At 37.0% G+C, this 16,921-nt stretch overlaps 2 protein-coding genes across 7 annotated transcripts; both read right to left on the bottom strand.

The window, feature by feature from the left end:
- Positions 1-1,656: 1,656 nt before the first annotated feature.
- LOC121373362 (gastrula zinc finger protein XlCGF71.1-like) lies at positions 1,657-11,718 on the bottom strand. Of its 3 annotated transcripts, XR_005958069.1 has the most exons (3): positions 11,533-11,718; positions 2,881-4,814; positions 1,657-2,811 (listed from the first exon to the last, which is right to left on the bottom strand). XR_005958069.1 is itself a non-coding variant. In XM_041499959.1 (2 exons), the coding sequence occupies exon 2, from the start codon at positions 4,699-4,701 to the stop codon at positions 4,000-4,002; it is 702 nt and encodes a 233-aa protein (XP_041355893.1). In that variant the 5' UTR covers positions 4,702-4,814; positions 11,533-11,718; the 3' UTR covers positions 1,657-3,999. The 3 variants fall into 3 exon arrangements, 2 of the variants coding, with proteins under 2 accessions (XP_041355893.1, XP_041355894.1); XM_041499959.1 differs by having other exon boundaries at positions 1,657-4,814; XM_041499960.1 differs by lacking the exon at positions 11,533-11,718 and adding an exon at positions 7,709-7,820 and having other exon boundaries at positions 1,657-4,814.
- Positions 11,719-12,313: 595 nt separating this feature from the next.
- Positions 12,314-16,921, bottom strand: LOC121373287 (zinc finger protein 83-like). Of its 4 annotated transcripts, none has more exons than XM_041499819.1 (3): positions 16,875-16,921; positions 13,294-14,461; positions 12,314-13,209 (listed from the first exon to the last, which is right to left on the bottom strand). In XM_041499819.1, exons 2-3 carry the CDS (start codon positions 14,308-14,310, stop codon positions 13,060-13,062), a joined length of 1,167 nt encoding a protein of 388 aa, XP_041355753.1. In that variant the 5' UTR covers positions 14,311-14,461; positions 16,875-16,921; the 3' UTR covers positions 12,314-13,059. The 4 variants fall into 4 exon arrangements, with proteins under 4 accessions (XP_041355753.1, XP_041355752.1, XP_041355750.1 ...); XM_041499818.1 differs by having other exon boundaries at positions 12,314-13,316; positions 13,401-14,461; XM_041499816.1 differs by having other exon boundaries at positions 12,314-14,461.

The raw sequence follows: 16,921 nt of genomic DNA, 5'->3' as shown, positions 1-16,921 counted from the left end.
TAAAAATATGTGGGGCAGAGTATTTTTGAAGGGAATTGATGAATTGTTTAATGGAAATGACGTCAAATTCGAATGACGTCATTTTGGATGTCCTTACTGAACGCTGGACAGCTTTCTGTGTAAAATTGCTATTGAAATGTTTTTATTTGAATGCATACGTCAATTATGGAGTGTCACCCTAGTAATAAATGACTCTCCTACCTTTAAATACTGTTAAATTTCCCCAAAATTTTCTCCAGGCACAAGTTGTGAAAAACCCATTACAGTGACACAGATTCCACATATGAGACTGTAACGATGTCGCCAGTATCGACTTCGCTGAAATAGCATAGGGCAAAATACATACAGTTTTCTGCAATCTGCCATTTTGCTTTTTTTATGCAATACTCTTCAAGAGGGGTGAAAGCCTACAAAGTATGACATAAATAATATAAAATCAACGATCTCTAGTGGCATCTTTAAACAAATACTACTAAAAATGAATGACGTCATCACATTTGTTTTTATATCATAACATGTTATTGCAGAATATTCCATAAAAGGTGAAATTGGCAGCCGGGACAAAATTACATGCTTTTTGCCCTATGCGATCTCAGCGAAGTCGATATAACTGACATGGTTATTATCTAGAATGAGGAATCTGTCTCATTGTAATCGTTTTCTCAAGATTTCTAAAAGTAGGAGAGCAATTTATCGTAGTTGTTAACATTTTGGTTCAGACTTTAATTTGTAAAGTTATCAAATTCTTAAAGTATGTGATCTGAAAAATATCACATACTGACGATGTAAGATATTACATAACACACACACACACACACACACACACACACACACACAGAGAGAGACAGAAGAGTTTGTTAGCCAGAGTATTGTGGCGGTAAGATAGCTAGAGGGACATTTGGACAGTTACCACCTCTAACTGGCAGAGACCAAACTATATCAGTACTGCGTAATCTTTTCCTACCAAACAAGTCAAAGATTTCCATTCTAATACAAGAATAATCCTATCTTTGACATCATATTTTGGATCATGGATCATTTTCGAGCTTCCTGGGTTTAAAAAAACAAAAATTCACATATTAATCACTAATACACACTAAAGGAAGAAACACAAGCTTTAAAGATGTATTAAACCAGAACATTATTGAAAGGAGTAATATGTTATTTTGGTTTTTTATCAGGTAGCTCGAATATTACCGATGTACAGAGATCTAAATTAAGTCTGTTTCTAGTATTGAGCAACTGAGATACCCTTAGATCTAACAGGACTAGGTCCATCGACGGGGATCGAACCCAGACTGATCACAAGAGCATTTTACCACTGACCTACGTCCCGCCCCCTTTTGTTGTTATTACTCGCCAATCGCTAAACAGTGTGTTCCCAGAGAGTGCCATAGTTTGTGTCTCAAAATGAAATGGCTGTATACACAATAATAAAAAAATAAAAATAAAAATAAATAAATAAATGTATACACAGAGCACCAGCTGGCGGCAAGGGGAGTTAATCAAGTTTTGGAAAAATCCTATACTCCAAAGGAAGATGATGGATGGATAAAAGACGACGCACAAATAGGTATGGTATTAGAAAAACTCCACCGAGGAACGTCATAGCTTCGAAGCTAATAATAACAAGACCATTTCCCATGACTTGGAATGTTTATTATTATTTCACAAGAAACATTTGGTCTCGAAATAAAACACAAAAAGTGAAAACATTTAAAACAGAGCCTAAAGAAAAGTTTTTATGATAAGAATATAAACTTACAATATCTTGAAAGTACTTATACTGTGTCTAAACTCATTCGTTAGATACATCACATTTGAAATTTTTATGAACAGCATAAACTAGGACTATATCTAAACTTGTACTGTGACTAAACTCCTTTGCAGACACATCACACTTTAAAATCTTACACTGTTATAGCCAACATTAACTATGTTTTAGCTCGCACCAAATGTATGACATTTTATAGACACATTACATTTGACAATCTTATAACCACCAACAATGTGTTTAAGCTCGCATTTTGAAGACACGTCACATTTGAAAATGTTATCAATATCAAATAACAATTAGCTGATACTGTGACTAAATATTTTGCAGGCATCACATATGTATGTATGTATGTATGTATGTACATATGTATGTATATATGTATATATATATATATGTAACACAAGTCCCATACAGAGGCACAATCATACACACACCAACAAACACATGAGCAGAAGCCATGTTGAATTTTCCAGACAACCAATGTAGTTTGGCCGTTCAAAGCCATAGCACCCACAGTGAATAAGAATCATATTCAACCATTTTATCTTCGTTCTTATTCACGATGTTTGTGTAAATTACGGGAAGGCTGACCTAGTGTGAGTGATAAATCCTAAAATAGGTCTTATAACGAGTATCGATCCCATGAGCCTCACACGTCTGTTAAGCGACACACCTCGCTATGTTTCCTTAAGACCCACACCGAATAAAGGTCCATATTCAACCATTTTGCCTTCGTCGTTACTAATGATATTATTGACAGTTACAGAAAAGCTGGCCTAGTGAGTGGTAAAACCTGAAATAGGTCTGACGAGAGTTGATCCCATGACCCATCACACTGCTACTGAGCTACACACCTCTCTAATTAATATGAACAGACAGGAGGCACTTCAAGATGGTGTTGTATGTTAAATCAGTCTGACGAGTGTTGATCCCATGACCGATCACACTACTACTGAGCTACACACCTCTCTATTTAATAAGAACAGACAGGAGGCTGATCCCATGACCGATCACACTACTACTGAGCTACACACCTCTCTATTTAATAAGAACAGACAGGAGGCTGATCCCATGACCGATCACACTACTACTGAGCTACACACCTCTCTATTTAATATGAACAGACAGGAGGCACTTCAAGATGGTGTTGTATGTTAAATCAGTTTGACGAGTGTTGATCCCATGACCCATCATACTACTACTGAGCTACACACCGCTCTATTTAATAAGAACAGACAGGAGGCACTTCAAGATGGTGTTGTATGTTAAATCAGTTTGATGAGTGTTGATCCCATGACCCATTACACTACTACTGAGCTACACACCTCTCTATTTAATAAGAACAGACAGGAGGCACTTCAAGATGGTGTTGTATGTTAAATCATTTTGACGAGTGTTGATCCCATGACCAATCACACTACTACTGAGCTACACACCTCTCTATTTAATAAGAACAGACAGGAGGCACTTCAAGATGGTGTTGTATGTTAAATAATTTTGACGAGTGTTGATCCCATGACCAATCACACTACTACTGAGCTACACACCTCTCTATTTAATAAGAACAGACAGGAGGCACTTCAAGATGGTGTTGTATGTTAAATCAGTCTGATGAGTGTTGTCCCATGACCCATCACACTTCTACTGAGCTACACACCTCTCTAATTAATATGAACAGACAGGAGGCTATTCAAGGTGGTTTTGTATGTTAAATCAGTTTGACGAGTGTTGATCCCATGACCAATCACAGTACTACTGAGCTACACACCTCTCTATTTAATAAGAACAGACAGGAGGCACTTCAAGATGGTGTTGATGTTAAATCAGTTTGACGAGTGTTGATCACATGACCCATCACACTACTACTGAGCTACACACCTCTCTATTTAATTTGAACAGACAGGAGGTACTTCAAGATGGTGTTGTATGTTAAATCAGTTTGTGCATTTTAAACGTGTTAAAAGTTTCTCATTTGCATGAATGATATTTTTGCTGATAACCATGAGAGAAACACTTTATGCACGCATCACACTTGAACTGTGTATTACCTGTGTGAACAAACATATGATGATTCAAGCTGTCATTGTATGAGAAACATTTAGCAAATACATTCAACTCTTAACAATAGTGTGAACCAAAATATGTTGTTTCACATCGATATTGTGAATGTTCATATGTTCTTTCAATTTCAGATTGCTTGAGGAACCTTTTGCACATACCTCTCATTTGAAATCCTTAACACCAGTGTGAACCATCATGTGTCGTTTCAAGTTGGTATTTCGTGAGAAACGTTTTGCACATACCTCACATTTGAAATTCTTAACACCAGCGTGAACCAACATGTGTCGTTTCAAGTCGGGGTTTTTTGAGAAACATTTTGTACATACCTCACATCTGAAATTCTTAACACCAGTGTGAACCAACATATGTTGTTTCAAATGGGTATTTCGTGAGAAACATTTGGCACATACCTTGCACTTGAAAGCCTTAACACCAGTGTGAACCAACATATGTTGTTTCAAGTTGGCATTTAGCGAAAAACGCTTTGCACACATTTCACACTTGAAAGGCATAACACCAGTATGAACGAGCATATGTACTTTCAAGAGGGAATTATGGAAAGATTTTGAACACAAATCACATTTGAAATTCTTAACTCCATTGTGAATTAATATATGCTTTTTCACGTATCTTTTCTCAAGAAAACACTTTCTGCACACCCCACACTGATATGGTCGTTCACCAGTGTGGATCCTCATATGGTGCTTAATCTTACTCTTGTAAGAGAAACACTTCAAGCACATCCCACACTGGAAAGGCTTCTCGCAAGAATGTGGTTTAGTTTCTTCTGCCAGATGAGGGTTGCTTTCACAATGTTTTGACGAGACCTCACGTTCGACAAATCTATCATCACTGCTAGACATATTTCTCTTAAGACAGAGAACCTTCAACGTTTTGATCTGATCCACAAAATATTGCTTCTTTGAAAGCAGCCTTTTACTGATGTATCTTCAAAGTTGCAGGATTAAGAGATGTACTGAAACAGAACCAGAAATGGATAAATGTTACAGAATTTATGACTTGATCTTTTAACTTGTTACAATTATATGCAAAAAACGTTTGACTTGTTAGAACTCTATAGGCTCTCTGTTTTCTGTTAATATTTTTCATTCCCTTATATAGTAGGAAAACATTGGGGGGGGGGGGGGGGGGGGGGGGATTTTCGTTTTGTTTTGAACTAATCATCAACTAATATATGTGGAAGATCTAATTTGTGCTATCGCACTTGAGGACAAGTTCACCTTACTTTTATCTCAGCAGCGACTTTTATCGTCCACCTATAAATGTGGAAACAGTGCGTCGCCACCTGGTTGTTGCCTTAATCCCAGCCAGCCTGATTCAGTGATTATCCAATGTTTTAAAACTTCTGTTTGTGAAGATGACATGTGCAAGGTTACTCACGAATTGTGGTATGGAATGCAAATCACTTGCCAGTAGCTTATCAGGAGAGAGATTTATCACTTACCTGATATTTTCGTAAGTAAAGGATTGTGTTTGTGAATTGTATAGAAGTTTATATTTTACAAAAACCGTGTCCATCCCCAGAATAAAAAATAACGTGAAATGATCGAGTTTCAGTGACAAACAGAAGTATGAAAGACAGTACCAGACTGTACCATTCCATTTTGGAGAATACTATTATATATCAAAGACAGTGCCAGGCTGTGTACTATTTTGTAGAATAATATTACATATCAAAGACAGTCCCAGCCTGTGTACTATTTTGTACTATTTCGCAGATTATTATTACATATCAAAGACAGTCCCAGCCCATGTACTACTTTGGAGATTACTACTACATATCAAAGACAGTCCCAGTCCGTGTACTATTTTGGAGACTTCTATTACATATCAAAGAAACAGAATCTATGACTTGAACAACATGCAATTTTTTTAAATTTTTTTTAAATCAATTAAAAGAAATCAACTTGTTACAAGTCTATAGGCTTTCCGTTTCCTGTTAATACTTTCATTCCCTGTTATAGAAAGGATTGGTACAGCGTGCATCTGATGCGTGGTCAATCTAGAATCAATCCCAAAACCCTACTGCAAATCTCACTCCCACTGCCCATAATTCCATGGATTATTTAAAACATTAATTATTCATATGCTGGTTTATTTGAATATTGTCTGCATCGTTGTCAGCTGCAAACGTGGGAACATGAACGATGAATTATCAACTACTTCTGTAGTTTTGAACCATTGCCACTCGAGCTGTTCAGACTCAAAGACACTGGGTTATTGGGAAATGTACGAGGGAAAAACTTATGTGGAGAAAACGTACGTGGACGACTCAGCTGTAGGCGTATTATATTTTTTTTTATGAAATAGAAAAAACAAAAAAATATCAAGAGACTATAACACGCGGGACCTGACCCGGACATAGACCAGCGGTAAAGTGCCTACCTGATGCGAGGTCAATCTAGAAACAAATCCCAAAACCCCAGTACAAATCTCGCTCCCATTGCCCATAGTTCTAAGATATATGTTATCTTATAATTCCATGGATTATGCAAAACATTAATTATTTATATGCCGGTTTATTTGAAAAATGTCTAGATCGTTTTCAGCTGCAAACGTGGGAACATGAATGATGCATTATCAACTACTCCTTCTGTAGTTTTGAACCTTTGCCACTCGAGCTGTTCAGACTCAAATACACTGGGTTATTGAAAAATGTACGAGGAAAAAACGTACGTGGAACCATACGTGTGGAAACACATAAATGGATAAATAGTCTATAGGTGGGATGTACCATCAGAGAAACATTAGCACTAACTCACAGTGGTTGCATTTGAAAAAGTGGTTTTACATTTGTATATAGAGTAACTAACGATGGGCAATGGGAGGAAAGTTGCTCCCACCCCCACCCCACAAAAAAAAAAAAAAAAAAAAAAAATATATATATATTTAAAAAATCCACATAATTCTCTTCACTCAAGGACACTGGGTTATTGGAAAATGTACGAGGAAAATACGTACATGGAGAAAACGTACGTGGACGAATAACCTGTAGGCGGAATGTACCATCAGAGAAACATTAGCACTAACTCAAAGTGGTCACATTTGGAAAATTGGTTTTACATTTACCACTGCATCACCGAGGCCCGTGCCTACCTGGCACAAAAATAGCTTAACCACTACACCACCGAGGCCCGTGCCTACCTGGCACAAAAATGGCTTAACCACTACACCACCGAGGCCCGTGCCTACCTGGCACAACAATGGCTTAACCACTACACCACCGAGGCCCGTGCCTACCTGGCACAAAAATCAGTGGATATTGATGTATAATACTTGTGTTCTTTTCAACACTGTAATAATTAACCACTACACCACCGAGGCCGGTACCTACCTGGCACAAAAATCATTGGATATTGATGTATAATACTTGTGTTCTTTTCAACACTGTAATAATTAACCACACCACCGAGACCCGTGCCTACCTGGCACAGAAATCTGTGGATATTGATGTATAATACTTGTGTTCTTTTCAACACTGTAATAATTAACCACTACACCACCGAGGCCGGTACCAACCTGGCACAAAAATCATTGGATATTGATGTATAATACTTGTGTTCTTTTCAACACAGTAATAATTTGCGCAAAACATTCATTATTTATATATTTTTTACAATAATACAATTGGCTATATAATGAACTCTTGTTTAAATTATATTTAGTTCAAGACATGTTTGTTAATAATGTAAAATATTTATTTATTTAACTGAACGAATCTGAATGTCAAAACAATTAGAGTCCGAACCCGTGTTCTATTTCGAGTGTCAGATATTGAATTTACCGAGAATAAACTCAATGTTTGATGGCAAAAAATAGGCAATGTGTAAAATATAAAATGTGACTTACATTAAAGTGAAGATAGATTTGAGCTTTGTTTGTAATTTGTAAATGGAAAATGTAGAAAGTTGCTCTAATAAACGAAATAAACGTACTGAACAACAATCTGGTTACCACAAAGGAAACGGTCACGAGGAAGTTATTCTGGCATGCTCTTCGGACTGTTCAAGAACGACGATATACGGACTTGTATTAAATCAGTTGTCGACAAAAAATCGGCGGATACTAACGTAAAATACGATACTAACGTAAAATACTTCTTTTCAACAATTTGTAATAATTTGCGTGAAGCATTTGTTATTCATATATTTTTATACAATAGTACCTGTGACATAACGAACGTTTCTCATATTTAAATGATATTTAGTTCAAGACATGCTTCTTAGTTATGTAAAATATTAATTAATTTCACTGAACGAACCAGAATGTCACAACAATGAGTCCGAGCTCGTGTTCTGTTTCGACTGTCAGATATTGACACTGTGAACTTGCCGAGAATAAACTGAATGTTTGTGGGCAAAAAAACATAGGCAATGTGTAAAAGATAAAATGTGACTCACGTTAGCGTGAAGATAGATTTGAGCTTTTTTTCCTAATTTGTAAATAGAAAACGTAGAAAGTTGCTATAATACACCAAATAAACTTATCGACTAACAATTGCGTTACCACAAAGGAAACTTTCTCGAGTAAGGTATTGTGGCCTGTCATTCGGACTATTAAAGTTTGCCGATATACGGACTGCAATTAAATCTGTCTGTTGGAAGAATTTGTTCTTTACTTCTCTATTCTTCTTGTTGTAGACTCCAGAGGGAGGAGTGGGCATATTTTGGTTGTGTATTTTTATTTGTTTCTGTTTGTTGTTTTTCTTGTTTGCTTTTGTATAATTACAAAATTTCCGCGTTTAAACGATTTCCTCAATTCTGATTGGACGATGTCGAACAAAAACTTCGATAAATGATTTATGTATTTTTTTTTTTGGACTAAATATGGTGTGTTCAGGCGTTTGTGCATACATTTTAGAAGAGGGGGGGGGGGGGGGGGACTAAACTGTGGCTACCTAAATTTATGAGGGGTTAAGACATGCTTTCCCGGTAAAAGTATTGAAACAAAGAGAACATTTGCTTGACCAAGCGGAGGGTTCGACTGTCGTAAGCCACCATCTGCACAAGCTCCTGTCTTTGTAATTATATAAAATCGATTTGTCATTGGGATTTTTGGTTTTTAATGAATTTATGATGTACAACTTTCAGAAACTGCATAAAGTTGCGTAGCGTAGTGAAGGATTTTAAACTAAACACCTCAGAAAATAACGTCATTACGTCAAATGGGACGTCAAATTGTGTAAAGTAGGCCTAGATAATGAGAAGAACGTTAGAAAGTGATTGATTAATTATGTCCAGTCTTAACTAAATAAGTTGTGCTGTTTGTAATTTTAAGAATTGTTTGTAATTTGTTTGCGAATTTATCGATTTTATACAATTTGTGAATGATATACATCGTTTAATTAGCAAACAAGTTACGAACAATTCTTATTTAATCAGTGCACCACAACTGGTTAAATACCGTGGTAAATGCTGCAGGGTTCGAATTTCAGCACGGCACCGAGGCAATAGCCGTGTTTGCTCTGCTTAGTTGCCGTTATACCCCAAAAATCGTATAGCGTGGACGGCAAGAAAAATGCCGTGGTGCCTACCTGGGTTGCCGCCGTGCCCTTCCCATACAGTCAGTGTTGTATATGTATCCTTCCTTGTCCCATAGCATTGTTGTACTGGGCCCCGTTTTACGAAGCGATCTTAGCTACTATCGAACTTAATGATTTAAGGTTGATGTTACGCTACCGACCTTAACATTTACAACCGTTCGACGAAGCAACCTTAGTGCGATTGTAAACCCAAACTTACTACAGTAGCAATCTTAACTAAGGTTAAAATTTTATAATCCATCCCATCCTCCTACAAAAATGTTTGTAAATAATTTCAGTTTTGCTTTACGTACGAAGAAAAGTAAAAGCGTTTTGGAAATAATATTTTTGTTTTACTATTTTTGTGTCCAATTTAGAAAACAGTCGGCTCAGAAATAAATAACTTGTAGTTCTTCGCACCCTTGTTTCGGCTTCATACACAATAAATATAACATATCCAACGGTATTTTTTTTATATCATATATTTGACAAAATTTACTTTTTATATATTTCATCATTTTAAAACTTAAGCTTAATATTGTGTTTAAAATTATGAAAAATAAAAACATACCGAAAGTAAACTGCGTTGTCTGGTCTCGGAATTATTTTGACAGGGGTCAAGGTTAGTAGACTAGTTTTTATTTTAATGTGGCGTAGCATTGTAATAATATAGCTAATTTTGAATTTAAATGACGTCAATATTTCAATGACGTCACTTTCCATCTTCTTATAATTTAACAATAAACTCGGTGTATGACGTTTCCTTTTTCATACACAATAAATAACACTTGGAAAATCCCAATGCAAAATTTCTATTGAAATTGTTTTGTTTTAACATTACTAATGCACGTGTTTTTTAGAAGAAAAAAAATCCTGGAATTAAAAAAGTTGTAGGGCCTACTATTTACGAAATGTGGATCTGAAGTGAAATTACGGTAAGATATGTTATATTTATTGTGTACACGTTCCATTCGTCTTTTTTCCTTCCTTAACGTTAATTTAAGATCGCGACCTTAGAGCTTACAATAGGTGCAGACCTATTGTAAGTATTAATAGTAACTTAAGGTGATTGTAAGCTAAGGTCGTTTAGTAAAACGGACTGTCGATTGTAGGAAAAAGTTACGGTCGCTACCTTAGGCACTTAAGGCGATAGTAGCGCTAAGATCGCTTCGTAAAACGGGGCCCAGGCCCGTACGCAGAAATTTATGGGGGGTGGGGGTGCGTAATCGATGCTGGGGGTGGGGGGTGGGGGGTGTCCGGAGGCATGCCCACCGAATTTTTTTTTAAGCTAGAATGCAGGAGATGCATTTTCCTGCATTCTGGGAAGTAAATTTGAAATGTTTGTTTACATCAATGTTTTTTACACATCCACGGACAGACCTCGGCAGATTATGGGGGTGCGTACGCACCCCTAGCACCCCCGTCGTTAAATAAAGCATTTCTTTCTTTCTTACACAATATTTAAATAATTATTCATTGTTTATTTACGTTTGGATACCACTCTTATCCTCAAACAAAATAACCAATAAAACTTTCAAACACGTCAACAACACATGAAGCGTTTGTGATCGGAACACGAGTCGAATTTACGTTTGGCGTTATTCCTTTGATCTGCCGAGATATTCTGATTCGATTCGTAGAGAAGGGACGTGTTCCTTTCCTTAAGCGAGTAGTAACGGAAACGTACGAATGTTATTGTCAGTTGTAAAGTGTTTGAAAATATCTAAATGTCGCGCCGTGGTTTATAAGCATATGATATAAATATATTAACCACGACATATAATAGAGTGGTATCCAAACGTAAATTTATAAACTATGAATAATAATGTGTAAGTAACATAGAATATATTAATAACTGCTGTAAATAACTTTATCATCATGCATATTTTAGCACGTTTTGTACCTGTCACTTCGTGTGTCGACAAGAACAGTGACTTGTAAAGGTCTATACAGAACGCCGTAGGAACCGGGGAAGGGGGGGAAGGGGAGAGCGGGGAAGAGGAGAGCTGGGAAAGGGATACGGTGTAAATCACATTTCTACTGTTATTAAAAGGCATTGGTATCCAACAAATTGCATAGGCTAGAGTCCAAGACCATAACGTGAAGTAATTTTTGTCTGTGAAACTCAATAGAAAGTAAGTTTCCTTCTTACCCATCTTCTGAACAAAACGTTTGCCTTGGTGCCCTTCCAACTTGTCTTGGTGCCCTTCCAACTTGCCTTGGTGTCCTTCCAACTTGCCTTGGTTTGGTGCCCTTCCAACTTGCCTTGGTGCCCTTCCAACTTGCCGCCCTTCCAACTTGCCTTGGTGCCCTTCCAAATTCGACCCCTGTGTGCTTTCCTGTCTGTGGAAAATTGCACATAAAAAATCCTTAGCTGCATTAGGAAAATGTAGCGGGTTTCCTCTCATGACTACGTGTCAAAATTACCATACGTTTGACATCCAATAGCCGATACTTAATTAATCAATGTGCTCTAGTGGTTTTGTTACAAAAAAAAAATGTTTCTGTTTGTTTGTTTTGTTGTTGTTGTTTTATGGCGGGGTGGCTTTGGACAAAAAATGAAAAGACGATCACGTCATTAACACAGCCGGGATCTCGATCAACTTTTTCTTTTATGCAGCACGTACACATCGTCATATAAACAAACCATAGACGCTGTAGGAATCATACAAGGGTCCACGTGGGGAGAGACGTAGCTTGATCACTGGATCATTTCACTTTCCAGCCAATGTTCTACAACTTATGTAACAAAGTATGTGGTATGTACTATCCTGTATGTGAGCAAGACGTAGCCTGATGCGCAATCGGCATAGAGAAGCAAAACATGTCATCACGACCGTTTACCATGACTGTTTGTTATTACTTCACAAGAAATATTTATTTAAATTGCTCACCCTTCTAAACTGATCTCGAAATGAAAACCAAAAAGTGAAAATATTTAAATCAGTTATTTATTGATATATACTTTTCATAAACACAGAGCTTACAAAAAAAGTGTTTATGATCAGATTAGAAACTTACAATATCATCAAAAAATATGCTTGACAACATTTAATACTAAAATAGTTTGTATACAAATCCACAGCTCACATTTGTAAATCTTATTAACAGCATAAAAATGACATTAAAATAGTCTGAACAATCACACTTCAAAACTTCATAACCAGCATCTACTAGTACTATGTCAAAACGTTACTGTTTCTAAAATCTTTTGGTAGATACATCACATTTGAAAGTCTTATAACCAGCAGTCTAAGATCGTTGGTAGACACATCACATTTGAAAGTCTTATAACCAGCAGTCTAAGATCGTTGGTAGATACATCACGTTTGAAAATCTTATAACCAGTAGTCTAAGCTCGTTGGTAGACACATCTCGCAATCTATAAGCAGCAGCCATGTTGAATTTTCCAAAAAACCAATGTAGTATAGCTGTTCAGAGCCATGCTTGTGTAGTCCTGACACCCACAGCGAACAAAGAACCATATACATCCATTATACATTCGTCCTTATTCATGATGTTCGTGAAAGTTATGGGTAGGCTGGCATAGTGGTATCACGAGTGTTAATTCCATCGCCGATCACACTTCTACTGAGCAACACACCTCTCTAATTAATATGAAACTCATTAGGCACTTCAAAATGGTGTTTGAAGTTAAACCAGTCTGTGTTAGAGGTTTCTAATTGCCATGAATTAACTGATGACGTTTCAGCTGATAACCGTACAAGAAACATTCTGTGCACCTGTGACACTTGAAAGGTTTATTCCCTGTGTGAACAAACATATGATGTTTCACGTTCCCTTTGCTTGAAAAACATTTGGCACATACCTCACATTTGAAATTCTTAACACCTGTGTGAACCAACATGTGTTGTTTCAACCTGCTATTGATTGGAAAACATTTTGCACATACCTCACATTTGAAATTCTTAACACCTGTGTGAACCAACATGTGTTGTTTCAACCTGCTATTGATTGGAAAACATTTTGCACATACCTCACATTTGAAATTCTTAACACCTGTGTGAACCAAAATATGTCGTTTCAGGTCAATATTTTGTGAGAAACATTTTGCACATACCTGACATCTGAAATTCTTAACACCAGTGTGAACCAACATATGTTTTTTCAACGTGGTATTGTGTGAGACACATTTTGCACATATCTCACATCTGAAATTCCTAACACCTGTGTGAACCAACATATGTTGTTTCAAGTAGGTATTTTGTGAGAAACATTTTGCACATACCTCACATTTGAAATTCTTAACACCAGTGTGAACCAACATATGTTGTTTCAAGGTGATATTTTGTGAGAAACATTTTGCACATACCTCACATTTGAAATTCTTAACACCAGTGTGAACCAACATATGTTGTTTCAAGTGAAAATTTTGTGAGAAACATTTTGTACACACCTCACAACTGAAACGCTTAACACCAGTGTGAATTAACGTGTGTCTTTTCAAGAGGAAACTGTGTAAGAAACATTTTGCACATACCTCACATTTGAAATTCTTAACACCAGTGTGAACCAACATATGTTGTTTCAAGTGGAAATTTTGTGAGAAACATTTTGTACACACCTCACAACTGAAACGCTTAACACCAGTGTGAATCAACGTGTGTCTTTTCAAGAGGAAACTGTGTAAGAAACATTTCGTACACACCTCACATTTGAATTTCTTAACTCCAGTGTGAATTAACATGTGCCTTTTCAAGTATTTTTTCTCACAAAAACACTTCCTGCACACCTCACACTGATATGGTCGTTCACCAGTGTGGATCCTCATATGCTGCATGTGACACTTGTGAGAGAAATACTTTAAACACACATTGGAAAGACAAGAATGTGCTGATGTTTGTTCTTCCAGATCAAGTATGTTTTCCACAATGTTTTGACGAGACCTCACGTTCAGCACAAATATCATGACTACTAGACATATTTGAGGTGTTTTTTTTAAAACAGAGGAGCTTTAACGTTTTGATCTGATTCACAGCATCTTTTTTCTTCACCAGCCTCTCTGAAACCAGCCTGGAATGAAAACTTGCCGATGTGTCTTCAAATTCAAAGTTGTAGTACTGAAAGAACCAGTAAATGGATAAATGAAACAGAATCAAAGACTTGACCAACATGCCAAGAAACTTCATCTTTTGCTTCAACTCTCTCTCTCTCTCTCTCTCTCTCTCTCTCTCTCTCTCTCTCTCTCTCTCTCTCTCTCTCTCTCTCTCAATATATTTAACTTGTATCTAGTTCATGATCTGTTTCCAGTCCTTCACATCTAAGGTGCTCGATCGTCCATCTACAAATATGTCTGTTGACTGAAAGCTGCTTCAACCCAAACCACACTCCATGTTTGGACACTAGTACAGTGATTCAATGATTACAGTTGTGTAGCCATGTGGGGCACGGGGGTCATGGCACCCTAATCATTTTTATTTTAAATTATTAAATTTTATAAATTCATACATACATACGTACATACATACATACATAGATACATACGTACATATATAGTGTGGGTCCACACACACACACACACACACACACACATATAGTATGGGTTGCCCGCCCACCCACCACCCCCTACAAAAACGGTCACACAAATATCATACTTTCCCACTTTATCTTTATAGCCTGGGCTATAATGAGACATTAAATCTGACTCCCCTCTAGATGAAAACAATAAACTATGTCAAACTGACGGAATGAATTGCTTGTTAGTCACGATCAGTCCGAATAACTATTCTACTCCGACATTTCCGGGTAGCGATCTAATATTATTGGAAAATAAAGTAATTCCTGTTCGGTAAAAAAAAAAGGAAGCAAAATGCATAAGCTACGATGTCATTTGCTTCAACCTAACTATATATGTGAGCATTTGTTTCAGTTTATAAACACAAAACGTAGAAAATAATTTAATAAAGGAAGTGAACCTACCGGTCACCACAAAGGAAATGCACACCGGAAACCTATTCTGAGCTGTTGTTCGGACTATTCGGTGCGACGATATGCGGACAGCGGTTAATTATCGGCTCTGTTCACATCAACTCATGTTGTCTTGCTCTGCTGATATATTGTGTTAAAACAATAATTCCCTGTATACAATTATTTTTAAAATGATGATAATAAAATAGCATAACCGTACCAGCCGGGGGGGGGGGGGGGGGGGACACTGCTGAAGAAAATCTTCAAAATTGGGGAAAAAACAGTTGAAAATCAGCGAAGAAAGAGTACAAGGGATGCCAACTTATTGATCTGCCTTCAAATTGAAAGTTGTAGTACTGAAAGTGAAGCAGTAAATGGATAAATGAAAGATAATCGAACTTGAGCAATATGCCAAGAAAATTCTTGTTTTGCTTCAACTCTAGCAACTCTCTCTCTCTCTCTCTCTCTCTCTCTCTCTCTCTCTCTCTCTCTCTCTCTCTCTCTCTCTGTGTTTCTGTGTGTGTGTGTGTTTTCTTTAATATTTAGTTAGCAAGTATTGATTTTTGACTGTTATTTTTTTAATTAATCATCAACTAATCCGTCTGGAAGACTATATTTAACTTGTATCTAGTTTCTACAAATCTACAAATATGTTTGTTGACTGGAAGCTGCTTCAACCTCAACCACCCTCCATGTTTGGACACTAGTATAGTGATTCAATGAATAGTCGATTAGCGAGGTGGGGTACGGGGCTCATGGCACCCCAATCACTTTTATTTTAAATTATTAACTTTTATAAAATCATACATAAATACATACATACATACATACGTACGTATATATTGTGGGCACACACACACACACACACACACACACACACACACACACACACACACAAACACACACAGAGTATGGGCCCCCCCCAAAAAAAAAAAAAAAAATATCGTACTTTCCCACTTGATCATTATAACCTGGGTTATAATAAGACATTAAAAACAGTTATAGCACACTTTTGTATATATAAATTGTATTTGGGCGGGGTGTGGGGTGGGGTGAGTGGTGGGGTGAGGGGTGAGGCAGAGCTGGCTTCGTTGATTGTTAAATCCTTTAACTAGATTTTCCGCGGGCCGTAGCCCAGTAGTAAAACACTAATTTTCCCCGGCCTCATGTTCTCGAAAACACTTCACCTTTTTTTTTTTTTTTTTTTTTTTTTTGGGGGGGGGGGGGGGGGGGGGGTGGGGTTGGGTTAATATGATACGAGTCAGTGTTGTGGCGAGTTGATCTTCTTATCCATCAGACTCCCTTCTCGATGAAAACAATAAACTATGTCAAACTGACGGAATGGATTGCTTGTTAGCAACGATCAGTCCGAATCACTGTTCTACTCCGACATTTCCGGGTAGCACTAATATCATTGGAAAATTAAGAAATTATTTTTCGATAAAAAATAAGCAAAATGCATAAGCTATGATGGCATTTGCTTCAAGCTAACTAAACATGTGAGCATCTGTTTCAGTTTATAAACACAAAACGTGGAAAATAATCTAATAAAGTAAGTGAACGTACCGAACAACAACGAGGACACCACAAAGGAAATGTACACTGGAAACCTA

This window comes from Gigantopelta aegis, chromosome 5, assembly GCF_016097555.1.
Source record: "Gigantopelta aegis isolate Gae_Host chromosome 5, Gae_host_genome, whole genome shotgun sequence".
Classification (NCBI taxonomy): Eukaryota; Metazoa; Mollusca; class Gastropoda; order Neomphalida; family Peltospiridae; genus Gigantopelta; species Gigantopelta aegis.
Note: the sequence above shows the minus strand (reverse complement) of the source record. Positions and strands in the feature narration are given on the sequence as shown.